The following is a 25662-nucleotide window of genomic DNA, read 5'->3' on the forward strand; positions in this document are numbered from 1 at the left end:
GGGGTCCTGACCCTAAAAGTGGGGTCACCATCCTAAATTGGGGTCCTGACCCTAAAAGTGGGGTCACCATCCTAAATTGGGGTCATCATCCTAAAAGTGGGGTCACCATCCTAAAATGGGGTCATTGCCCTAAAAGTGGGGTCACCACCCTAAAAATGGTGGTGGAGGTGGGGATGAAGGTGAGGGTGATGATGGTGATCGTGACATTCACGATCATGATGATGATGATGACGATGATGGTGTTGATGACATTCATGACAACAATGATGATGATGATGGTGTTGACATTCATGACGATGACGGCGCTGACGACGATGACGTTGACGACAGCAACGATGACGACGACGACGGCGGCGATGACGACGACGGCATCGATGACCTTCACGATGACGCCGCCGCCGCCGATGACGATGTCGGCGTTGACCACGATGACGGCATTGACCAAGATGTCGGCGTTGACCACGATGACGGCGTTGACCACGATGACGGCGTTGACCACGATGACGGCGTTGACCAAGATGTCAGCGTTGACCAAGATGTCGGCGTTGACCGCGATGCCGGCGCCGGCGCCGCGGCGTCGATCACCTCCCCGGCGCTCCCGGCGCCGCCGCCGCCGCGTCTCAGAACTCCGTCACGATCTCCCTCGGCCTCGGGATCCGGATCTGCTGGGACGCCTCAGACGCGGAGGGAAGATTGGAGGGGTCCCAAACCCAAGGTCCCCGCGGTCTCACCGGCGCCGGCAGCTCCACGACGCCGCGGTCGAGCGCGTGGTCGTCTTCCAGTTGAGCGCCTGCGGGACAGGACGGGGCAAGGGGGGTCAGGGCGGGCCCAAACCGACTCCCCCCACCCCAGGGGGGTCACGGGGGACCCCCCACCCACCCACCTGGGTTGTAGAAGGTGATGGTCCCCGGCCGGTCCCACTCCTCGGTGCTGTCCTGGTACCACTGGTCAAAGGTCATCTGATCCCTGATGGACACGGGGAGGGGGGTCAGAGGGTCCATCCCTGTCTGGACCCCCCCCCCTTCCAGCTCCTCCACTCCCCCCACCCCCCACGAAGGACCCTCCCACTCTGCTCCTGGTCCCTCCCAGTCTCTCTCCCAGTATATCCCACTACGTCCCAGTACATCCCAGTATATCCCAGCCCACCTCCCAGTATATCCCATTATATCCCAGTCCATCCCAGTATATCCCACTATATCTCAGTCCCCTCCCAGTCCATCCCAGTATATCCCAATCCCCTCCCAGTCCCCCTCCCAGTACGTCCCACTACGTCCCAGTACATCCCAGTATATCCCAGTCCCCTCCCAGTATATCCCCCTATATCCCAGTCAATCCCAGTCTACCCCAGTCCCTCCCAGTCCCTCTCAATCCCGTCCCAGTCCCTCTCAATATCCCCCCAGTATATCCCATTATCCCAGTCCATCCCAGTATATCCCACCCAGTCCTCCCAGTCCCTCCCAGTCCCTCCAAATCCCTTCCCAGTCCCTTCCCAGTCCCCTCCCAGTCCCTCCCACTCTCTCCCACTCCTCCCCAAGTCCCTCCCAGTCCCTCCCAGTCCCTCCTAGTCCCCTCCATTCTCTCCCAGTCCCCACTCAGTCCCTCCCAGTCCCTCCCACTCCTCCCCAAGTCCATCCCAATCCCTCCCAGTCCCTCCCAGTCCCTCCAAATCCCTTCCCAGTCCCCTCCACTCTCTTTCAGTCCCCTCCCAGTCCCTCCCAGTCCCTCCCAGTCCCTCCCAGTCCACCCCACTCCGCCCCCAGAAGCTCATCCACGACGAGGAACACCCGCGAACCGACCACCCAGCGAGGTTCTCCCACCCCAGGGAGGTCACCCGGGGGTCCCGTCCCCCCTCACCAGTGGGACGAGCCGGACCTCCTGGCCCGGAAGAGGAGGAAGGCGAGGACGGCGACGGTGACGGCCAGGACGGCCACGGCCACGCCCAAGCCCACGCCCAACTTGCTGACCCGCGACGCGCAGCGGTTGCCTTGGTACCAGTAGAGGTTGGTCTCGTCACAGCTTTGGGGGGGAAAAGGGGGGGGGGCAAACACACGAGGAAGGGGTGAACCCAAAGCTGGGACCGCCAGAAGAAACCCCCTCCCTTTTCCACCCCCCCTGACCCGATTGTGCCACGTCTTGGAGGGAGATCCTGCCAAAACCCGGGGAATTGGGTGCTGGAGGTGACCATGGAGATCCACCAAAAGGTTGGATCCATGAGGACCAAGATCCTGCTAAAACTCAGGGGGTTTGGTGCTGGAGGTGGTCATGGAGATCCACCAAAAGGTTGGATCCATGAGGACAAGATCCTGCCAAAACCTGGGGGGGTTTGGTGTTGGAGGTGGTCATGGAGATCCACCAGAAGGTTGGATCCATGAGGACCAAGATCCTGCTAAAACCTGGGGAATTGGGTGCTGGAGATGACCATGGAGATCCTCCAGGAGGTTGGATCCTTGAGGACAAGACCCTGTTCCAACCCAGAGGGTTTTAGTCCTGGAGGTGACCATGGAGATCCATCAAAAGGTTGGATCCATGAGGACCAAGATCCTGCTCCACCTCAGGGGGTTTGGGTGCTGGAGGTGACCATGGAGATCCACCAGAAGGTTGGATCCATGAGGACCAAGATCCTGCTCCACCTCAGGGGTTTTTAACCCTGGAGGTGACCATGGAGATCCATCAAAAGGTTGGATCCATGAGGACAAGATCCTGCCAAAACCTGGGGGGGGTTGGTGTTGGAGGTGGTCATGGAGATCCACCAGAAGGTTGGATCCATGAGGACCAAGATCCTGCTAAAACCTGGGGAATTGGGTGCTGGAGATGACCATGGAGATCCTCCAGGAGGTTGGATCCATGAGGACAAGATCCTGCCAAAACCCAGAGGGTTTTAGCCCTGGGAATGACCATGGAGATCCTCCAGAAGGTTGGATCCTTGTGAACCAAGACCCTCCTCCAACCCCGAGGGGTTTTCAGCCCCGGAGATCCACCAGAAGGGTCGGATCCCCGTGGGACGCCCTCGGAGGAGGAGGAAAGGTTCCCCTGAGCCCTTACAAGCACTGGGGGCCGCTCCTGGTGACCCGGCATGTGCCACGGTTGCAGTCGATGGTGCCGGCGGTGTCCGGCGTGCAGTTGGACATGCAGGTCAACCCGGAGCTCGTCAGGTTGGGGAAGAAGAATTCCTGGTACCCCTCGGGCACTTCGCTCTGGCAATAGGCTGGAGAGGGGACAGAGGTCAACTGGAGACCCCAAACCCGGGGTGGGACCCCCCCAGATGGACACACATCCCCCCACCACTCACCTGTCTCGTTGAATTCGAGCTGGACTTCGGTGACCGAGACGTTGGAGTTGAAGCACAACTCGTCTGGAGCAGAGATTAAATTGGGGGGTCTCAGGGGGGGTGGACACGCCCCAAAACCCCCCCCGAGGGTGTCCCGGAGGGTTTGGGGTGGGTGATGAGGTGGGAAAGCCCCCCCAGAGTCCCCCCGAGCCCGCGGGTACCTTCGCAGTTGAACTGCGTCACCGCCGCCTCGACCTTCTGCTGCAGGTCGACCGTGACGTTGTGGAGCTTCTCCTGGCTCTGGGTGGTCACCGGCAGGGCCACGATGACGGTGTGATGGACCACCACGCTGCCGGGGCTTGGGGAGGGGGAAAAACCACGGTTCTGGTTCCAAATCCTCACTTTTTCCCCCCGAAAACGCGCCGCCCCCATCGACCCCACCCCGCGCGCTCACCTGAACCGCTGCACCTCGATGCCCCTGTAGCCGTCGATGGTCTTGTAGACCTCCTGCATCTGGAAGAGAGGAGGGATCCGGGTGGGATTTCGGGGCCTGTTCCCTTCTGGGGTGTCCCTATTTTTAGGGGATACCCCCCCCCCTCTCCCCCAAAAAAATCCATCCCGGTGGAGCCGGAGGAGACCCCGCGGGAGTGTCCGTGGGGTGTGTTTGGGGTGACCCCAGGGATGTGTTTAGGGTGACCCCATGGAGGTGTTTGGGGTGACCCCAGGGCTGTGTTTGGGGTGACCCCAGGGACGCCTTTAGGGTGACCCCAGGGATGTGTTTGGGGTGACCCCATGGAGGTGTTTGGGGTGACCTCAGGGCTGTGTTTGGGTTGACCCCAGGGACATGTTTAGGGTGACCCCATGGAGGTGTTTGGGGTGACCCCATGGAGGTGTTTGGGGTGACCCCAAGGACCTGTTTAAGGTGTCCCCAGGGATATGTTTGGGGTGACCCCAGGGATGTATTTGGGGTGACCCCAGGGCTGTGTTTGGGGTGACCCCAGGGACGCATTTAGGGTGACCCCATGGAGGTGTTTGGGGTGACCCCATGGAGGTGTTTGGGGTGACCCCAGGGATGTATTTAAGGAAATCCCATCTCCCTCAGCCTCTCCTCACGGGAATTGTTCTCCAGACCCTTCCCCAGCCCTCTCTCCTCTTCCCTGTCCCTACTCCATCCCCTCCACATCCATCCCGATCCGAGGGACCCAGAGCTGGACACCACACTCCAGGGGCGACCTCCCAGGGACCCTAAAAATCCCTCCCCTTCTCCAACCCGGGATCCATCGTCCCTCTCGTCCCTCCGGCCACACTCCGGCTCCCCTCCAGCTTCCCGCCCATCCCAAATCCCAGCTCCCTTCCCGCCTGGCTGCTCTCCAGCCCCTCTGGCCCCATCCCGGGGGGGGATTGTCCCCTCTACCTGCTCGGTGAAGTTCCGGACGAGCTCCTTGTAGCCGGGGGAGCTGCTGTCGTAGAGGTCGTCGGTGAAGTTGCGGTTGACGACGCGAAGATCCACCTGCACCGTCCCGTTGGCCTCTGTGGGGAAGGGGGACGCGGATTCGGGACGTGGAGGAGACGGAGAGGAGGGACCCCAAAATCTCCCCCCCCCCCCCCCTTCTGAACCCCCCCCTTTTGGGTCTGGGGGTCGTTGGAAAAGGGGCGTTAGGGGAGAGAGCTGGGACGGTCCTGCGGCTCCTCTGGGTGATCCCGGGATGGGCCGGGACGTTCCCCGTCTCCCAGAAATCCCAGCTGGGAATCCCAGGTGGGTCCCGCTCCTGGATGTGGCTTGGATTGGGGTCAACCTCCATCTCCCAAAATTCCCAGGTGGGAAACCCAGGTGGGAATTCCAGGTGGGTCCCACTCCTGGATGTGGCTTGGAGCTGAGTCATTGCTTCATCTCCCAGAATTCCCATCTGGGAATCCCAGGTGGATCCTGCTCCTGGATGTTACTTGGATTGGGGTCATCTCCCATTTCCCAAAATTCCCAGGTGGATCCCGCTCCTGGATGTGACTTGGAGTTGAGTCATTGCTTCATCTCCCCAAATTCCCATCCGGGAATCCCGGGTGGATCCTGCTCCTGGATGTGGCTTGGATTGGGATGAACCCCCATCTCCTGAAATTCCCAGCTGGGAGTCCCAGGTGGATCCCGCTCCTGGATGTTACTTGGATTGGGGTCAACCCCCATTTCCCAAAATTCCCAGCTGGGAGTCCCAGGTGGGAATTCCAGGTGGATCCTGCTCCTGACTGTGGCTTGGATTAGGATCAACCCCCATCTCCCAGAATTTCCAGGTGGGAATCCCAGGTGGATCCTGCTCTGGGATGTGGTTTGGATTGGGATCAACCCCCATCTCCCGAAATTCCCGACTGGGAATCCCAGGTGGGAATTCCAGGTGGATCCTGCTCCTGGATGTGGCTTGGATTGGGGTCATCTCCCATCTCCCAAAATTCCCAGGTGGGAATCCCAGGTGGGAATCCCAGGTGGATCCCACTCCTGGATGTGGTTTGGATTGGGATCAACCCCCATCTCCCAGAATTTCCAGGTGGGAATCCCAGGTGGATCCTGCTCTGGGATGTGGTTTGGATTGGGATCAACCCCCATCTCCCGAAATTCCCGACTGGGAATCCCAGGTGGGAATTCCAGGTGGATCCTGCTCCTGGATGTGGCTTGGATTGGGGTCATCTCCCATCTCCCAAAATTCCCAGGTGGGAATCCCAGGTGGGAATCCCAGGTGGCTCCTGCTCCTGGATGTGGTTTGGATTGGGATCAACCCCCATCTCCCAAAATTCCCGACTGGGAATCCCAGGTGGGAATCCCAGGTGGATCCCGCTCTTGTTGGCGCCTTGGACCGGGATCAACCCCCATCTCCCGAAATTCCCGACTGGGAATCCCAGGTGGGAATCCCAGGTGGATCCCGCTCTTGTTGGCGCCTTGGACCGGGATCAACCCCCATCTCCCGAAATTCCCGGGCGGGAATCCCCGGCGGATCCCACCCCTGCCTCCCCCTCCGTGAGCAGAACCCTCGGGAACCATCCCCTCTTCCCAAACCTCCCCGTCCCGCCGGACTCCGGCACCGGCAGGAGAAGGGTTTTTTTTGGGATACGGTCACCCGGAGGACCCTCCCCTGCCCCTCCTGTTCCCCCCTAGAGGTCTCATCCCAAAAAAATAAACCCGGGAATTCCTACCGGGCGTGGTGGGGATGGTGATCATGACGTCCTGGCACCGGGATCCGGTGAAGCCGAGGGGGCACCGGCACTGCCCGTCCACCCACGAGCCGCCGTTGAGGCAAATCCCTGGAAAAGGAAGGGAGTGGGGAAGGAACGGGAAGGGAAAAGGAGACGGGAGAGGAAGGGGAAGGAGGGGGGAGAGGGAGGGGAAGGATGGGGGAGAGGGAGGTACCTGCGGTGGTGGTGGTGCCGCGAGTGGTGGTGGATGTGGTCACAAGAGTGGTGCTGGACACTGGTGTGGTGCTGGACACTGGGGTGGTGCTGGACATTGGGGTCGTGCTGGACACTGAGGTCGTGCTGGACACTGGTGTGGTGCTGGACACTGGGGTCGTGCTGGACACTGGCGTGGTGTTGGACACTGGTGTGGTGCTGGACACTGGTGTGGTGCTGGACACTGGGGTCGTGCTGGACACTGGCGTGGTGCTGGACACTGGCGTGGTGCTGGACACTGGGGTCGTGCTGGACACTGGGGTCGTAGTGGACACTGGGGTCGTGCTGGACACTGGGCTGGTGCTGGACACTGGAGTCGTGCTGGACACTGGGCTGGTGCTGGACACTGGGGTCGTGCTGGACACGGGGCTGGTGCTGGACACTGGGGTCGTGCTGGACACTGGCGTGGTGCTGGACACTGGGGTCGTGCTGGACACTGGGGTCGTGCTGGACACTGGGGTCGTGCTGGACACTGAGCTGGTGCTGGACACTGGGGTCGTGCTGGACACTGTCGTGGTGCTGGACACTGGGGTTGTGCTGGACACTGTCGTGGTGCTGGACACTGGGGTCGTGCTGGACACTGGGGTTGTACTGGACACTGTCGTGGTGCTGGACAATGGGGTCGTGCTGGACACTGGCGTGGTGCTGGACACTGGGGTCGTGCTGGACACTGGGGTCGTGCTGGACTCTGGCGTGGTGCTGGACAATGGGGTCGTGCTGGACACTGGTGTGGTGCTGGACACTGGGGTCGTGCTGGACACTGGAGTGGTGCTGGACACTGGCGTGGTGCTGGATACTGGGGTCGTGCTGGACACTGGGCTGGTGCTGGACACTGGCGTGGTGCTGGACACTGGGGTCGTGCTGGACACTGGGCTGGTGCTGGACACTGGCGTGGTGCTGGACACTGTCGTGGTGCTGGACACTGGGGTCGTAGTGGACACTGGGGCCGTGCTGGACACTGGGCTGGTGCTGGACACTGGCGTGGTGCTGGACACTGGGGTCGTGCTGGACACTGGCGTGGTGCTGGACACTGGGGTCGTGCTGGACACTGGGGTGGTGCTGGACACTGGGGTCGTGCTGGACACTGGGGTCGTGCTGTACACTGGGCTGGTGCTGGACACTGGAGTCGTGCTGGACACTGGGCTGGTGCTGGACACTGGCGTGGTGCTGGACACTGGGGTCGTGCTGGACACTGGGCTGGTGCTGGACACTGGGGTGGTGCTGGACACTGTCGTGGTGCTGGACACTGGGGTCGTGCTGGACACTGGGGTCGTGCTGGACACTGGTGTGGTGCTGGACACTGGAGTCGTGCTGGACACTGGGCTGGTGCTGGACACTGGCGTGGTGCTGGACACTGGGGTCGTGCTGGACAATGGGGTCGTACTGGACACTGGGGTCGTGCTGGACACTGGGGTCGTAGTGGACACTGGGGTCGTGCTGGACACTGGGCTGGTGCTGGACACTGGGGTCGTGCTGGACACTGGGCTGGTGCTGGACACTGGGGTCGTGCTGGACACTGGCGTGGTGCTGGACACTGGCGTGGTGCTGGACACTGGGGTCGTGCTGGACACTGGCGTGGTGCTGGACACTGGCGTGGTGCTGGACACTGGGGTCGTGCTGGACACTGGCGTGGTGCTGGACACTGGGGTCGTGCTGGACACTGGGGTCGTGCTGGACACTGGTGTGGTGCTGGACACTGGGGTCGTGCTGGACACTGGGCTGGTGCTGGACACTGGGGTCGTGCTGGACACTGGGGTGGTGCTGGACACTGGGGTGGTGCTGGACACTGGGGTCGTGCTGGACACTGGGCTGGTGCTGGACACTGGCGTGGTGTTGGACACTGGGGTCGTGCTGGACACTGGGGTCGTGCTGGACACTGGGCTGGTGCTGGACACTGGCGTGGTGCTGGACACTGGGGTCGTGCTGAACACTGGGCTGGTGCTGGACACTGGCGTGGTGTTGGACACTGGGGTCGTGCTGGACACTGGGGTCGTAGTGGACACTGGGGTCGTGCTGGACACTGGAGTCGTGCTGGACACTGGGCTGGTGCTGGACACTGGCGTGGTGCTGGACACTGGGGTCGTGCTGGACACTGGGGTCGTGCTGGACACTGGTGTGGTGCTGGACACTGGAGTCGTGCTGGACACTGGGCTGGTGCTGGACACTGGGGTCGTGCTGGACACTGGCGTGGTGCTGGACACTGGGGTCGTGCTGGACACTGGGGTCGTGCTGGACACTGGTGTGGTGCTGGACACTGGCGTGGTGCTGGACACTGGGGTCGTGCTGGACAATGGGGTCGTAGTGGACACGGGCGTGGTGCTGGACACAGGGCTGGTGCTGGACACTGGGGTCGTGCTGGACTCTGGGGTGGTGCTGGACACTGGTGTGGTGCTGGACACTGGCGTGGTGCTGGACACTGGGGTCGTGCTGGACACTGGGGTCGTGCTGAACACTGGGCTGGTGCTGGACACTGGCGTGGTGCTGGACACTGGGGTCGTGCTGGACACTGGGGTCGTAGTGGACACTGGGGTCGTGCTGGACACTGGGGTCGTGCTGGACACTGGGCTGGTGCTGGACACTGGCGTGGTGCTGGACACTGGGGTCGTGCTGGACACTGGCGTGGTGCTGGACACTGGGGTCGTGCTGGACACCGGGGTCGTGCTGGACACAGGGGTCGTGCTGGACACTGGTGTGGTGCTGGACACTGGGGTCGTGCTGGACACTGGGGTCGTGCTGGACACTGGTGTGGTGCTGGACACTGGCGTGGTGCTGGACACTGGGGTCGTGCTGGACACTGGGGTCGTAGTGGACACTGGCGTGGTGCTGGACACTGGGGTCGTGCTGGACACTGGGGTCGTACTGGACACTGGGGTCGTGCTGGACACTGGGGTCGTAGTGGACACTGGGGTCGTACTGGACACTGGGGTCGTGCTGGACACTGGGGTCGTACTGGACACTGGGGTCGTGCTGGACACTGGGGTCGTACTGGACACTGTCGTGGTGCTGGACAATGGGGTCGTGCTGGACACTGGGGTCGTGCTGGACTCTGGCGTGGTGCTGGACAATGGGGTTGTGCTGGACACTGGTGTGGTGCTGGACACTGGGGTCGTGCTGGACACTGGCGTGGTGCTGGACACTGGCGTGGTGCTGGACACTGGGGTCGTGCTGGACACTGGAGTGGTGCTGGACACTGGAGTGGTGCTGGACACTGGGGTCGTGCTGGACAATGGGGTCGTACTGGACACTGGGGTCGTGCTGGACACTGGGGTCGTAGTGGACACTGGGGTCGTGCTGGACACTGGGGTCGTGCTGGACACTGGGCTGGTGCTGGACACTGGGGTCGTGCTGGACACTGGCGTGGTGCTGGACACTGGCGTGGTGCTGGACACTGGGGTCGTGCTGGACACTGGAGTGGTGCTGGACACTGGCGTGGTGCTGGACACTGGGGTCGTGCTGGACACTGGGGTCGTGCTGGACACTGGGGTCGTGCTGGACACTGAGCTGGTGCTGGACACTGGGGTCGTGCTGGACACTGTCGTGGTGCTGGACACTGGGGTCGTGCTGGACACTGGGGTGGTGCTGGACACTGGTGTGGTGCTGGACACTGGAGTCGTGCTGGACACTGGGCTGGTGCTGGACACTGGCGTGGTGCTGGACACTGGTGTGGTGCTGGACACTGGGGTCGTGCTGGACACTGGAGTGGTGCTGGACACTGGCGTGGTGCTGGACACTGGGGTCGTGCTGGACAATGGGGTCGTACTGGACACTGGGGTCGTGCTGGACACTGGGGTCGTAGTGGACACTGGGGTCGTGCTGGACACTGGGCTGGTGCTGGACACTGGGGTCGTGCTGGACACTGGCGTGGTGCTGGACACTGGCGTGGTGCTGGACACTGGGGTCGTGCTGGACACTGGCGTGGTGCTGGACACTGGGGTCGTGCTGGACACTGGCGTGGTGCTGGACACTGGAGTCGTGCTGGACACTGGCGTGGTGCTGGACACTGGGGTCGTGCTGGACACTGGGCTGGTGCTGGACACTGGGGTCGTGCTGGACACTGGCGTGGTGCTGGACACTGGGGTCGTGCTGGACACGGGGGTCGTGCTGGACACTGGTGTGGTGCTGGACACTGGCGTGGTGCTGGACACTGGGGTCGTGCTGGACACTGGGGTCGTAGTGGACACTGGCGTGGTGCTGGACACTGGGCTGGTGCTGGACACTGGGGTGGTGCTGGACACTGGGGTCGTGCTGGACTCTGGGGTCGTGCTGGACACTGGCGTGGTGCTGGACACTGGGGTGGTGCTGGACACTGGGGTCGTGCTGGACACTGGGGTCGTGCTGGACACTGGGGTCGTGCTGGACACTGGGGTCGTAGTGGACACTGGGGTCGTGCTGGACACTGGAGTCGTGCTGGACACTGGGCTGGTGCTGGACACTGGGGTCGTGCTGGACACTGGGCTGGTGCTGGACACTGGGGTCGTGCTGGACACTGGTGTGGTGCTGGACACTGGAGTCGTGCTGGACACTGGGCTGGTGCTGGACACTGGGGTCGTGTTGGACACTGGGCTGGTGCTGGACACTGGGGTCGTGCTGGACACTGGCGTGGTGCTGGACACTGGGGTCGTGCTGGACTCTGGGGTCGTGCTGGACACTGGTGTGGTGCTGGACACTGGCGTGGTGCTGGACACTGGGGTCGTGCTGGACACTGGGGTCGTGCTGGACACTGGCGTGGTGCTGGACACTGGGGTCGTGCTGGACACTGGGGTCGTGCTGGACACTGGGGTCGTAGTGGACACTGGCGTGGTGCTGGACACTGGGCTGGTGCTGGACACTGGGGTCGTGCTGGACACTGGGGTCGTGCTGGACACTGGCGTGGTGCTGGACACTGGCGTGGTGCTGGACACTGGGGTCGTACTGGACACTGGGGTCGTGCTGGACACTGGGGTCGTAGTGGACACTGGGGTCGTACTGGACGCTGGGGTCGTAGTGGACACTGGGGTCGTAGTGGACACTGGGCTGGTGCTGGACACTGGGGTCGTGCTGGACACTGGCGTGGTGCTGGACACTGGCGTGGTGCTGGACACTGGGGTCGTGCTGGACACTGGTGTGGTGCTGGACACTGGGGTCGTGCTGGACACTGGGGTCGTAGTGGACACTGGCGTGGTGCTGGACACTGGGGTCGTGCTGGACACTGGGGTCGTGCTGGACACTGGCGTGGTGCTGGACACTGGCGTGGTGCTGGACACTGGGGTCGTACTGGACACTGGGGTCGTGCTGGACACTGGGGTCGTAGTGGACACAGGGGTCGTACTGGACACTGGGGTCGTGCTGGACACTGGGGTTGTACTGGACACTGTCGTGGTGCTGGACAATGGGGTCGTGCTGGACACTGGGGTCGTGCTGGACTCTGGCGTGGTGCTGGACAATGGGGTCGTGCTGGACACTGGTGTGGTGCTGGACACTGGGGTCGTGCTGGACACTGGAGTGGTGCTGGACACTGGGCTGGTGCTGGACACTGGCGTGGTGCTGGACACTGGGGTCGTGCTGGACACTGGGGTCGTGCTGGACACTGGTGTGGTGCTGGACACTGGGGTCGTGCTGGACACTGGGCTGGTGCTGGACACTGGCGTGGTGCTGGACACTGGCGTGGTGCTGGACACTGGGGTCGTGATGGACACTGGCGTGGTGCTGGACACTGGCGTGGTGCTGGACACTGGGGTCGTGCTGGACACTGGGGTCGTGCTGGACACTGGGGTCGTAGTGGACACTGGGGCCGTGCTGGACACTGGGCTGGTGCTGGACACTGGCGTGGTGCTGGACACTGGGGTCGTGCTGGACACTGGCGTGGTGCTGGACACTGGGGTCGTGCTGGACACTGGGGTCGTGCTGGACACTGGGGTCGTAGTGGACACTGGGGCCGTGCTGGACACTGGGCTGGTGCTGGACACTGGCGTGGTGTTGGACACTGGGGTCGTGCTGGACACTGGGGTCGTGCTGGACACTGGGCTGGTGCTGGACACTGGAGTCGTGCTGGACACTGGGCTGGTGCTGGACACTGGGGTCGTGCTGGACACTGGGGTCGTGCTGGACACTGGGGTGGTGCTGGACACTGGGGTCGTGCTGGACACTGGGGTGGTGCTGGATACTGGGGTCGTGCTGGACACTGGGCTGGTGCTGGACACTGGCGTTGTGCTGGACACTGGAGTCGTGCTGGACACTGGGGTGGTGCTGGACACTGGGGTCGTGCTGGACACTGGTGTGGTGCTGGACACTGGAGTCGTGCTGGACACTGGGCTGGTGCTGGACACTGGCGTGGTGCTGGACACTGGCGTGGTGCTGGACACTGGGGTCGTGCTGGACACTGGAGTGGTGCTGGACACTGGCGTGGTGCTGGACACTGGGGTCGTGCTGGACAATGGGGTCGTACTGGACACTGGGGTCGTGCTGGACACTGGGCTGGTGCTGGACACTGGGGTCGTGCTGGACACTGGGGTCGTGCTGGACACTGGTGTGGTGCTGGACACTGGAGTCGTGCTGGACACTGGCGTGGTGCTGGACACTGGGGTCGTGCTGGACACTGGGCTGGTGCTGGACACTGGGGTCGTGCTGGACACTGGCGTGGTGCTGGACACTGGTGTGGTGCTGGACACTGGGGTCGTGCTGGACACTGGTGTGGTGCTGGACACTGGCGTGGTGCTGGACACTGGGGTCGTGCTGGACACTGGGGTCGTAGTGGACACTGGCGTGGTGCTGGACACAGGGCTGGTGCTGGACACTGGGGTGGTGCTGGACACTGGGGTCGTGCTGGACTCTGGGGTCGTGCTGGACACTGGGCTGGTGCTGGACACTGGGGTGGTGCTGGACACTGGGGTCGTGCTGGACACTGGGGTCGTAGTGGACACTGGGGTCGTGCTGGACACTGGGGTCGTGCTGGACACTGGGCTGGTGCTGGACACTGGAGTCGTGCTGGACACTGGGCTGGTGCTGGACACTGGGGTGGTGCTGGACACTGGTGTGGTGCTGGACACTGGGGTCGTGCTGGACACTGGGCTGGTGCTGGACACTGGAGTCGTGCTGGACACTGGGCTGGTGCTGGACACTGGGGTCGTGCTGGACACTGGGCTGGTGCTGGACACTGGGGTCGTGCTGGACACTGGCGTGGTGCTGGACACTGGGGTCGTGCTGGACACTGGGGTCGTAGTGGACACGGGCGTGGTGCTGGACACAGGGCTGGTGCTGGACACTGGGGTCGTGCTGGACACTGGGGTCGTGCTGGACTCTGGGGTCGTGCTGGACACTGGCGTGGTGCTGGACACTGGGGTGGTGCTGGACACTGGGGTCGTGCTGGACACTGGGGTCGTGCTGAACACTGGGCTGGTGCTGGACACTGGCGTGGTGCTGGACACTGGGGTCGTGCTGGACACTGGGGTCGTGCTGGACACTGGGGTCGTAGTGGACACTGGGGTCGTGCTGGACACTGGGGTCGTGCTGGACACTGGGCTGGTGCTGGACACTGGCGTGGTGCTGGACACTGGGGTCGTGCTGGATACTGGCGTGGTGCTGGACACTGGGGTCGTGCTGGACACTGGGGTCGTGCTGGACACTGGGGTCGTAGTGGACACTGGCGTGGTGCTGGACACTGGGGTCGTACTGGACACTGGGGTCGTGCTGGACACTGGGGTCGTAGTGGACACTGGGGTCGTACTGGACACTGGGGTCGTGCTGGACACTGGGGTCGTAGTGGACACTGGGCTGGTGCTGGACACTGGGGTCGTGCTGGACACTGGGCTGGTGCTGGACACTGGCGTGGTGCTGGACACTGGGGTCGTGCTGGACACTGGCGTGGTGCTGGACACTGGCGTGGTGCTGGACACTGGGGTCGTGCTGGACACTGGGGTCGTGCTGGACACTGGCGTGGTGCTGGACACTGGGCTGGTGCTGGACACTGGGGTCGTGCTGGACACTGGGCTGGTGCTGGACACTGGCGTGGTGCTGGACACTGGGGTCGTGCTGGACAATGGACTGGTGCTGGACACTGGGGTCGTGCTGGACACTGGGCTGGTGCTGGACACTGGGGTCGTGCTGGACACCGGCGTGGTGCTGGACACTGGGGTTGTGCTGGACACTGTCGTGGTGCTGGACACTGGGGTCGTGCTAGACACTGGGGTCGTGCTGGACACTGGGGTCGTAGTGGACACTGGGGTCGTGCTGGACACTGGGCTGGTGCTGGACACTGGCGTGGTGCTGGATACTGGGGTCGTGCTGGACACTGGCGTGGTGCTGGACACTGGGGTGGTGCTGGACACTGGGGTCGTGCTGGACACTGGGCTGGTGCTGGACAATGGGGTCGTGCTGGACACTGGTGTGGTGCTGGACACTGGAGTCGTGCTGGACACTGGGCTGGTGCTGGACACTGGGGTCGTGCTGGACACTGGGGTCGTGCTGGACACTGGCGTGGTGCTGGACACTGGAGTCGTGCTGGACACTGGGCTGGTGCTGGACACTGGCGTGGTGCTGGACACTGGCGTGGTGCTGGACACTGGGGTCGTGCTGGACACTGGGGTCGTAGTGGACACTGGGGTCGTGCTGGACACTGGGGTCGTGCTGGACACTGGCGTGGTGCTGGACACTGGGCTGGTGCTGGACACTGGGGTCGTGCTGGACACTGGCGTGGTGCTGGACACTGGGGTGGTGCTGGACACTGGGGTCGTGCTGGACACTGGGGTCGTAGTGGACACTGGGGTCGTGCTGGACACTGGGGTCGTGCTGGACACTGGCGTGGTGCTGGACACTGGGGTCGTGCTGGACACTGGCGTGGTGCTGGACACTGGGGTCGTGCTGGACACTGGGGTCGTGCTGGACACTGGAGTTGTGCTGGACACTGGTGTGGTGCTGGACACTGGCGTGGTGCTGGACACTGGCGTTGTGCTGGACACTGGGGTCGTGCTGGACACTGGGTTGGTGCTGGACACTGGGCTGGTGCTGGACACTGGGGTGGTGCTGGACAATGGGGTCGTGCTGGACACTGGGGTCGTGCTGGACACTGGGCTGGTGCTGGACACTGGGATCGTGCTGGACACTGGGGTCGTGCTGGACACTGGTGTGGTGCTGGACACTGGGGTCGTGCTGGACACTGGAGTGATGCTGGACACTGGCGTGGTGCTGGACACTGGGCTGGTGCTGGACACTGGGGTAGTGCTGGACACTGGCGTGGTGCTGGACGCTGGGCTGGTGATGGACACTGGCGTGGTGCTGGACACTGGGGTGGTGCTGGACACTAGGGTCGTGCTGGACACTGGAGTGATGCTGGACACTGGCGTGGTGCTGGACACTGGGCTGGTGCTGGACACTGGGGTCGTGCTGGACACTGGCGTGGTGCTGGACGCTGGGCTGGTGATGGACACTGGGGTCGTGCTGGACACTGGCGTGGTGCTGGACACGGGGGTCGTGCTGGACACTGGTGTGGTGCTGGACACTGGGGTCGTACTGGACACTTGCGTGGTGCTGGACACTGGGGTCGTGCTGGACACTGGGGTCGTGCTGGACACTGGTGTGGTGCTGGACACTGTCGTGGTGCTGGACACTGGGGTCGTGCTGGACACTGGTGTGGTGCTGGACACTGGAGTCGTGCTGGACACTGGGCTGGTGCTGGACACTGGCGTGGTGCTGGACACTGGCGTGGTGCTGGACACTGGGGTCGTGCTGGACACTGGGGTCGTAGTGGACACTGGGGTCGTGCTGGACACTGGAGTCGTGCTGGACACTGGGCTGGTGCTGGACACTGGCGTGGTGCTGGACATGGGCGAGGTGCTGGACACTGGGGTCGTGCTGGACAATGGGGTCGTGCTGGACACTGGGCTGGTGCTGGACACTGGCGTGGTGCTGGACACTGGGATCGTGCTGGACACTGGGGTCGTGCTGGACACTGGTGTGGTGCTGGACACTGGGGTCGTGCTGGACACTGGCGTGGTGCTGGACGCTGGGCTGGTGATGGACACTGGCGTGGTGCTGGACACTGGGGTCGTGCTGGACACTGGGGTCGTGCTGGACACAGGCGTGGTGCTGGACTCTGGTGTGTTACTGGACACTGGGGTCGTGCTGGACACTGGGGTCGTGCTGGACACTGGCGTGGTGCTGGACACTGGGGTCGTGCTGGACACTGGGCTGGTTCTGGACACTGGGGTCGTGCTGGACACTGGGGTCGTGCTGGACACTGGGGTTGTACTGGACACTGTCGTGGTGCTGGACACTGGGCTGGTGCTGGACACTGGGGTCGTGCTGGACACTGGGCTGGTGCTGGACACTGGCGTGGTGCTGGACACTGGGGTCGTGCTGGACAATGGACTGGTGCTGGACACTGGGGTCGTGCTGGACACTGGGCTGGTGCTGGACACTGGGGTCGTGCTGGACACCGGCGTGGTGCTGGACACTGGGGTTGTGCTGGACACTGTCGTGGTGCTGGACACTGGGGTCGTGCTAGACACTGGGGTCGTGCTGGACACTGGGGTCGTAGTGGACACTGGGGTCGTGCTGGACACTGGGCTGGTGCTGGACACTGGCGTGGTGCTGGATACTGGGGTCGTGCTGGACACTGGCGTGGTGCTGGACACTGGGGTGGTGCTGGACACTGGGGTCGTGCTGGACACTGGGCTGGTGCTGGACAATGGGGTCGTGCTGGACACTGGTGTGGTGCTGGACACTGGAGTCGTGCTGGACACTGGGCTGGTGCTGGACACTGGGGTCGTGCTGGACACTGGGGTCGTGCTGGACACTGGCGTGGTGCTGGACACTGGGGTCGTGCTGGACACTGGTGTGGTGCTGGACACTGGCGTGGTGCTGGACACTGGGGTCGTGCTGGACACTGGTGTGGTGCTGGACACTGGAGTCGTGCTGGACACTGGGCTGGTGCTGGACACTGGCGTGGTGCTGGACACTGGCGTGGTGCTGGACACTGGGGTCGTGCTGGACACTGGGGTCGTAGTGGACACTGGGGTCGTGCTGGACACTGGGCTGGTGCTGGACACTGGGGTCGTGCTGGACACTGGCGTGGTGCTGGACACTGGGGTGGTGCTGGACACTGGCGTGGTGCTGGACACTGGGGTCGTAGTGGACACTGGGGTCGTGCTGGACACTGGGGTCGTGCTGGACACTGGCGTGGTGCTGGACACTGGGGTCGTGCTGGACACTGGGGTTGTGCTGGACAATGGGGTCGTGCTGGACACTGGGCTGGTGCTGGACACTGGCGTGGTGAAGGACACTGGGGTCGTGCTGGACACTGGCGTGGTGCTGGACACTGGGGTCGTGCTGGACACTGGGGTCGTGCTGGACACTGGAGTTGTGCTGGACACTGGTGTGGTGCTGGACACTGGCGTGGTGCTGGACACTGGCGTTGTGCTGGACACTGGGGTCGTGCTGGACACTGGGTTGGTGCTGGACACTGGGCTGGTGCTGGACACTGGGGTGGTGCTGGACAATGGGGTCGTGCTGGACACTGGGGTCGTGCTGGACACTGGGCTGGTGCTGGACACTGGGATCGTGCTGGACACTGGGGTCGTGCTGGACACTGGTGTGGTGCTGGACACTGGGGTCGTGCTGGACACTGGAGTGATGCTGGACACTGGCGTGGTGCTGGACACTGGGCTGGTGCTGGACACTGGGGTAGTGCTGGACACTGGCGTGGTGCTGGACGCTGGGCTGGTGATGGACACTGGCGTGGTGCTGGACACTGGGGTGGTGCTGGACACTAGGGTCGTGCTGGACACTGGAGTGATGCTGGACACTGGCGTGGTGCTGGACACTGGGCTGGTGCTGGACACTGGGGTCGTGCTGGACACTGGCGTGGTGCTGGACGCTGGGCTGGTGATGGACACTGGGGTCGTGCTGGACACTGGCGTGGTGCTGGACACGGGGGTCGTGCTGGACACTGGTGTGGTGCTGGACACTGGGGTCGTACTGGACACTTGCGTGGTGCTGGACACTGGGGTCGTGCTGGACACTGGGGTCGTGCTGGACACTGGTGTGGTGCTGGACACTGTCGTGGTGCTGGACACTGGGGTCGTGCTGGACACTGGTGTGGTGCTGGACACTGGAGTCGTGCTGGACACTGGGCTGGTGCTGGACACTGGCGTGGTGCTGGACACTGGCGTGGTGCTGGACACTGGGGTCGTGCTGGACACTGGGGTCGTAGTGGACACTGGGGTCGTGCTGGACACTGGAGTCGTGCTGGACACTGGGCTGGTGCTGGACACTGGCGTGGTGCTGGACATGGGCGAGGTGCTGGACACTGGGGTCGTGCTGGACAATGGGGTCGTGCTGGACACTGGGCTGGTGCTGGACACTGGCGTGGTGCTGGACACTGGGATCGTGCTGGACACTGGGGTCGTGCTGGACACTGGCGTGGTGCTGGACGCTGGGCTGGTGATGGACACTGGCGTGGTGCTGGACACTGGGGTCGTGCTGGACACTGGGGTCGTGCTGGACACAGGCGTGGTGCTGGACTCTGGTGTGTTACTGGACACTGGGGTCGTGCTGGACACTGGGGTCGTGCTGGACACTGGCGTGGTGCTGGACACTGGGGTCGTGCTGGACACTGGGCTGGTTCTGGACACTGGGGTCGTGCTGGCCACTGGGGTCGTGCTGGACACTGGGGTTGTACTGGACACTGTCGTGGTGCTGGACACTGGGGTGGTGCTGGACACTGGGGTCGTGCTGGACACTGGTGTGGTGCTGGATACTGGGCTGGTGCTGGACACTGGGGTCGTGCTGGACACTGGCGTGGTGCTGGACACTGGGGTCGTAGTGGACACTGGGGTGGTGCTGGACACTGGGGTCGTGCTGGACACTGGGCTGGTGCTGGACACTGGAGTCGTGCTGGACATTGGGCTGGTGCTGGACACTGGGGTCGTGTTGGACACTGGCGTGGTGCTGGACACTGGGGTCGTGCTGGACACTGGGGTCGTACTGGACACTGGGGTCGTGCTGGACACTGGGGTCGTAGTGGACACTGGTGTGGTGCTGGACACTGGGCTGGTGCTGGACACTGGGGTCGTGCTGGACACTGGGGTCGTAGTGGACACTGGGGTCGTGCTGGACACTGGGGTCGTGCTGGACACTGGCGTGGTGCTGGACACTGGGGTCGTGCTGGACACTGGCGTGTTGCTGGACACTGGGGTCGTGCTGGACACTGGGGTCGTGCTGGACACTGGTGTGGTGCTGGACACTGGAGTCGTGCTGGACACTGGGTTGGTGCTGGACACTGGGGTGGTGCTGGACACTGGGGTCGTGCTGGACTCTGGGGTCGTGCTGGACACTGGGGTTGTACTGGACACTGTCGTGGTGCTGGACACTGGGGTCGTGCTGGACACTGGGGTCGTAGTGGACACTGGCGTGGTGCTGGACACTGGGCTGGTGATGGACACTGGGCTGGTGCTGGACACTGGGGTCGTGCTGGACACTGGGGTCGTGCTGGACACTGGCGTGGTGCTGGACACTGGGGTCGTGCTGGACACTGGGGTCGTGCTGGACACTGGGGTCGTGCTGGACACTGGGCTGGTGCTGGACACTGGGGTCGTGCTGGACACTGGGCTGGTGCTGGACACTGGCGTGGTGCTGGACACTGGGGTCGTGCTGGACACTGGTGTGGTGCTGGACACTGGCGTGGTGCTGGACACTGGGGTCGTGCTGGACACTGGGGTCGTAGTGGACACTGGAGTTGTGCTGGACACCGGCGTGGTGCTGGACACTGGGGTCGTGCTGGACACTGGTGTGGTGCTGGACACTGGCGTGGTGCTGGACACTGGGGTCGTGCTGGACACTGGGGTCGTGCTGGACTCTGGCGTGGTGCTGGACAATGGGGTCGTGCTGGACACTGGGGTCGTGCTGGACACTGGCGTGGTGCTGGACGCTGGGGTCGTGCTGGACACTGGGGTCGTGCTGGACACTGGGGTCGTGCTGGACACTGGGCTGGTGCTGGACGCTGGGGTCGTGCTGGACACTGGCGTGGTGCTGGACACTGGCGTGGTGCTGGACACTGGGGTCGTGCTGGACACTGGGGTCGTAGTGGACACTGGGGTCGTGCTGGACACTGGCGTGGTGATGGACACTGGCGTGGTGCTGGACACTGGGGTCGTGCTGGACACTGGGGTCGTGCTGGACACTGGGCTGGTGCTGGACACTGGCGTGGTGCTGGACACTGGGGTCGTGCTGGACACTGGCGTGGTGCTGGACACTGGGGTCGTGCTGGACACTGGGGTCGTGCTGGACACTGGAGTCGTGCTGGACACTGGGCTGGTGCTGGACACTGGGGTCGTGCTGGACACTGGGGTCGTGCTGGACACTGGGGTCGTAGTGGACACTGGGGTCGTGCTGGACACTGGGGTCGTGCTGGACACTGGGCTGGTGCTGGACACTGGGGTCGTGCTGGACACTGGGCTGGTGCTGGACACTGGCGTGGTGCTGGACACTGGAGTCGTGCTGGACACTGGGCTGGTGCTGGACACTGGGGTCGTGCTGGACTCTGGTGTGTTACTGGACACTGGGGTCGTGCTGGACACTGGGGTCGTGCTGGACACTGGGGTCGTGCTGGACACTGGTGTGGTGCTGGACACTGGGGTCGTGCTGGACACTGGCGTGGTGCTGGACACTGGGGTCGTGCTGGACACTGGGGTCGTGCTGGACCCTGGCGTGGTGCTGGACACTGGGGTCGTGCTGGACACTGGCGTGGTGCTGGACACTGGGCTGGTTCTGGACACTGGGGTCGTGCTGGACACTGGCGTGGTGCTGGACACTGGGGTCGTGCTCGACACTGGGGTCGTAGTGGACACTGGGGTTGTGCTGGACACTGGGCTGGTGCTGGACACTGGCGTGGTGCTGGACACTGGGGTCGTAGTGGACACTGGGGTCGTGCTGGACACTGGGGTCGTGCTGGACACTGGTGTGGTGCTGGACACTGGGCTGGTGCTGGACGCTGGGGTCGTGCTGGACACTGGCGTGGTGCTGGACACTGGCGTGGTGCTGGACACTGGGGTCGTGCTGGACACTGGGGTCGTAGTGGACACTGGGGTCGTGCTGGACACTGGCGTGGTGATGGACACTGGCGTGGTGCTGGACACTGGGGTCGTGCTGGACACTGGGGTCGTGCTGGACACTGGGCTGGTGCTGGACACTGGCGTGGTGCTGGACACTGGGGTCGTGCTGGACACTGGCGTGGTGCTGGACACTGGGGTCGTGCTGGACACTGGGGTCGTGCTGGACACTGGAGTCGTGCTGGACACTGGGCTGGTGCTGGACACTGGGGTCGTGCTGGACACTGGGGTCGTGCTGGACACTGGGGTCGTAGTGGACACTGGGGTCGTGCTGGACACTGGGGTCGTGCTGGACACTGGGCTGGTGCTGGACACTGGGGTCGTGCTGGACACTGGGCTGGTGCTGGACACTGGCGTGGTGCTGGACACTGGAGTCGTGCTGGACACTGGGCTGGTGCTGGACACTGGGGTCGTGCTGGACTCTGGTGTGTTACTGGACACTGGGGTCGTGCTGGACACTGGGGTCGTGCTGGACACTGGGGTCGTGCTGGACACTGGTGTGGTGCTGGACACTGGGGTCGTGCTGGACACTGGCGTGGTGCTGGACACTGGGGTCGTGCTGGACACTGGGGTCGTGCTGGACCCTGGCGTGGTGCTGGACACTGGGGTCGTGCTGGACACTGGCGTGGTGCTGGACACTGGGCTGGTTCTGGACACTGGGGTCGTGCTGGACACTGGCGTGGTGCTGGACACTGGGGTCGTGCTCGACACTGGGGTCGTAGTGGACACTGGGGTTGTGCTGGACACTGGGCTGGTGCTGGACACTGGCGTGGTGCTGGACACTGGGGTCGTAGTGGACACTGGGGTCGTGCTGGACACTGGTGTGGTGCTGGACACTGGGCTGGTGCTGGACACTGGGGTCGTGCTGGACACCGGCGTGGTGCTGGACACTGGGGTTGTGCTGGACACTGTCGTGGTGCTGGACACTGGGGTTGTGCTGGACACTGTCGTGGTGCTGGACACTGGGGTCGTGCTGGACTCTGGCGTGGTGCTGGACAATGGGGTCGTGCTGGACACTGGTGTGGTGCTGGACACTGGGGTCGTGCTGGACACTGGGGTGGTGCTGGACACTGGCGTGGTGCTGGACACTGGGGTCGTGCTGGACACTGGCGTGGTGCTGGACACTGGGGTCGTGCTGGACACTGGTGTGGTGCTGGACACTGGCGTGGTGCTGGACACTGGGCTGGTTGTGGACACTGGGGTCGTGCTGGACACTGGCGTGGTGCTGGACACTGGGGTCGTGCTGGACACTGGGCTGGTGCTGGACACTGGGGTCGTGCTGGACACTGGGCTGGTGCTGGACACTGGGGTCGTGCTGGACACTGGGGTTGTACTGGACACTGTCGTGGTGCTGGACACTGGGGTCGTGCTGGACACTGGGGTTGTACTGTACACTGGTGTGGTGCTGGACACTGGAGTCGTGCTGGACACTGGGCTGGTGCTGGACACTGGCGTGGTGCTGGACACTGGCGTGGTGCTGGACACTGGAGTCGTGCTGGACACTGGGGTCGTGCTGGACACTGGAGTGGTGCTGGACACTGGCGTTGTGCTGGACACTGGGGTCGTGCTGGACAATGGGGTCGTACTGGACACTGGGGTCGTGCTGGACGCTGGGGTCGTAGTGGACACTGGGGTCGTAGTGGACACTGGGGTCGTGCTGGACACTGGGGTCGTAGTGGACACTGGGCTGGTGCTGGACACTGGGGTCGTGCTGGACACTGGGCTGGTGCTGGACACTGGCGTGGTGCTGGACACTGGCGTGGTGCTGGACACTGGCGTGGTGCTGGACACTGGGGTCGTGCTGGACACTGGGGTCGTGCTGGACACTGGGCTGGTGCTGGACACTGGGGTCGTGCTGGACACCGGCGTGGTGCTGGACACTGGGGTCGTGCTGGACACTGGAGTGATGCTGGACACTGGCGTGGTGCTGGACACTGGGGTCGTGCTGGACACTGGCGTGGTGCTGGACACTGGGGTCGTACTGGACACTGGGGTCGTGCTGGACACTGGGGTCGTAGTGGACACTGGGGTCGTACTGGACACTGGGGTCGTGCTGGACACTGGGGTCGTAGTGGACACTGGGGTCGTACTGGACACTGGGGTCGTGCTGGACACTGGGGTCGTAGTGGACACTGGGCTGGTGCTGGACACTGGGGTCGTGCTGGACACTGGTGTGGTGCTGGACGCTGGGGTCGTGCTGGACAATGGCGTGGTGCTGGACACTGGCGTGGTGCTGGACACTGGGGTCGTGCTGGACACTGGGTTCGTAGTGGACACTGGTGTGGTGCTGGACACTGGGCTGGTGCTGGACACTGGGGTCGTGCTGGACACTGGCGTGGTGCTGGACACTGGGCTGGTGCTGGACACTGGGGTCGTGCTGGACACTGGCGTGGTGCTGGACACTGGGCTGGTGCTGGACACTGGGGTCGTGCTGGACACTGGCGTGGTGCTGGACACTGGGGCCGTGCTGGACACTGGAGTGATGCTGGACACTGGCGTGGTGCTGGACACTGGGCTGGTGCTGGACACTGGGCTGGTGCTGGACACTGGCGTGGTGCTGGACACTGGCGTGGTGCTGGACACTGGGGTCGTGCTGGACACTGGGCTGGTGCTGGACACTGGGGTCGTGCTGGACACCGGCGTGGTGCTGGACACTGGGGTCGTGCTGGACTCTTGCGTGGTGCTGGACACTGGGGTCGTGCTGGACACTGGGCTGGTGCTGGACACTGGGGTCGTGCTGGACACTGGGGTCGTGCTGGACACTGGCGTGGTGCTGGACACTGGGGTCGTGCTGGACACTGGTGTGGTGCTGGACACTGGTGTGGTGCTGGACACTGGGCTGGTTCTGGACACTGGGGTCGTGCTGGACACTGGGGTTGTACTGGACACTGGTGTGGTGCTGGACACGGGAGTCGTGCTGGACACTGGGCTGGTGCTGGACACTGGCGTGGTGCTGGACACTGGCGTGGTGCTGGACACTGGGGTCGTGCTGGACACTGGAGTGGTGCTGGACACTGGCGTGGTGCTGGACACTGGGGTCGTGCTGGACAATGGGGTCGTACTGGACACTGGGGTCGTGCTGGACACTGGGGTCGTAGTGGACACTGGGGTCGTACTGGACACTGGGGTCGTGCTGGACACTGGGGTCGTAGTGGACAATGGGCTGGTGCTGGACACTGGGGTCGTGCTGGACACTGGGCTGGTGCTGGACACTGGGCTGGTGCTGGACACTGGGGTCGTGCTGGACACTGGCGTGGTGCTGGACACTGGCGTGGTGCTGGACACTGGGGTCGTGCTGGACACTGGGGTCGTGCTGGACACTGGTGTGGTGCTGGACACTGGGGTCGTGCTGGACACTGGGCTGGTGCTGGACACTGTCGTGGTGCTGGACACTGGGCTGGTGCTGGACACTGGGGTCGTGCTGGACACTGGCGTGGTGCTGGACACTGGGGTCGTGCTGGACAATGGGCTGGTGCTGGACACTGGGGTCGTGCTGGACACTGGGCTGGTGCTGGACACTGGGGTCGTGCTGGACACCGGCGTGGTGCTGGACACTGGGGTTGTGCTGGACACTGTCGTGGTGCTGGACACTGGGGTCGTGCTGGACACTGGGCTGGTGCTGGACACTGGGGTTGTGCTGGACACTGTCGTGGTGCTGGACACTGGGGTTGTGCTGGACACTGTCGTGGTGCTGGTTACTGGGGTCGTGCTGGACACTGGCGTGGTGCTGGACACTGGCGTGGTGCTGGACACTGGTGTGGTGCTGGACACTGGGGTCGTGCTGGACACTGGGGTGGTGCTGGACACTGGGGTCGTGCTGGACACTGGGCTGGTGCTGGACACTGGGGTCGTGCTGGACACCGGCATGGTGCTGGACACTGGGGT

General features: G+C 63.8%; 2 protein-coding genes and 1 long non-coding RNA gene across 4 annotated transcripts in view; 2 read left to right on the forward strand and 1 right to left on the reverse strand.

The window, feature by feature from the left end:
* Nucleotides 1–496: 496 nt before the first annotated feature.
* Nucleotides 497–6887, reverse strand: LOC127465132 (mucin-3B-like). The gene is made up of 10 exons (XM_051775631.1): nucleotides 6660–6887; nucleotides 6446–6553; nucleotides 4683–4798; nucleotides 3723–3781; nucleotides 3490–3626; nucleotides 3290–3352; nucleotides 3043–3205; nucleotides 1855–2016; nucleotides 884–966; nucleotides 497–790 (listed from the first exon to the last, which is right to left on the reverse strand). The coding sequence occupies exons 1-10, from the start codon at nucleotides 6754–6756 to the stop codon at nucleotides 621–623; spliced, it is 1158 nt and encodes a 385-aa protein (XP_051631591.1). The 5' UTR covers nucleotides 6757–6887; the 3' UTR covers nucleotides 497–620.
* LOC127465133 (uncharacterized) lies at nucleotides 5048–6428 on the forward strand. 2 transcript variants are annotated; one of them, XR_007901873.1, is made up of 4 exons: nucleotides 5048–5086; nucleotides 5464–5476; nucleotides 5552–5652; nucleotides 6168–6428. It is a non-coding gene; the product is annotated as an uncharacterized LOC127465133 (long non-coding RNA). The 2 variants fall into 2 exon arrangements; XR_007901874.1 differs by lacking the exon at nucleotides 5552–5652 and adding an exon at nucleotides 5803–5903.
* A 2083-nt stretch (nucleotides 6888–8970) lies between the features above and the next one.
* The window catches only part of LOC127465135 (uncharacterized), a 28899-nt gene continuing 12207 nt past the window's right edge, over nucleotides 8971–25662 (forward strand). Inside the window, exons 1-4 of the mRNA XM_051775634.1 lie at nucleotides 8971–9440; nucleotides 13923–14971; nucleotides 16502–16663; nucleotides 18968–19614. Of these exons, the coding sequence (XP_051631594.1) occupies nucleotides 19115–19614 (500 nt within the window). The 5' untranslated portion in view covers nucleotides 8971–9440; nucleotides 13923–14971; nucleotides 16502–16663; nucleotides 18968–19114. The remainder of the gene's footprint in view (nucleotides 9441–13922; nucleotides 14972–16501; nucleotides 16664–18967; nucleotides 19615–25662) is intronic.

Source organism: Manacus candei, unplaced genomic scaffold (genome assembly GCF_025592945.1).
Source record: "Manacus candei isolate 608988 ecotype Guabito, Panama unplaced genomic scaffold, ASM2559294v1 h1tg000317l, whole genome shotgun sequence".
NCBI lineage: Eukaryota > Metazoa > Chordata > Aves > Passeriformes > Pipridae > Manacus > Manacus candei.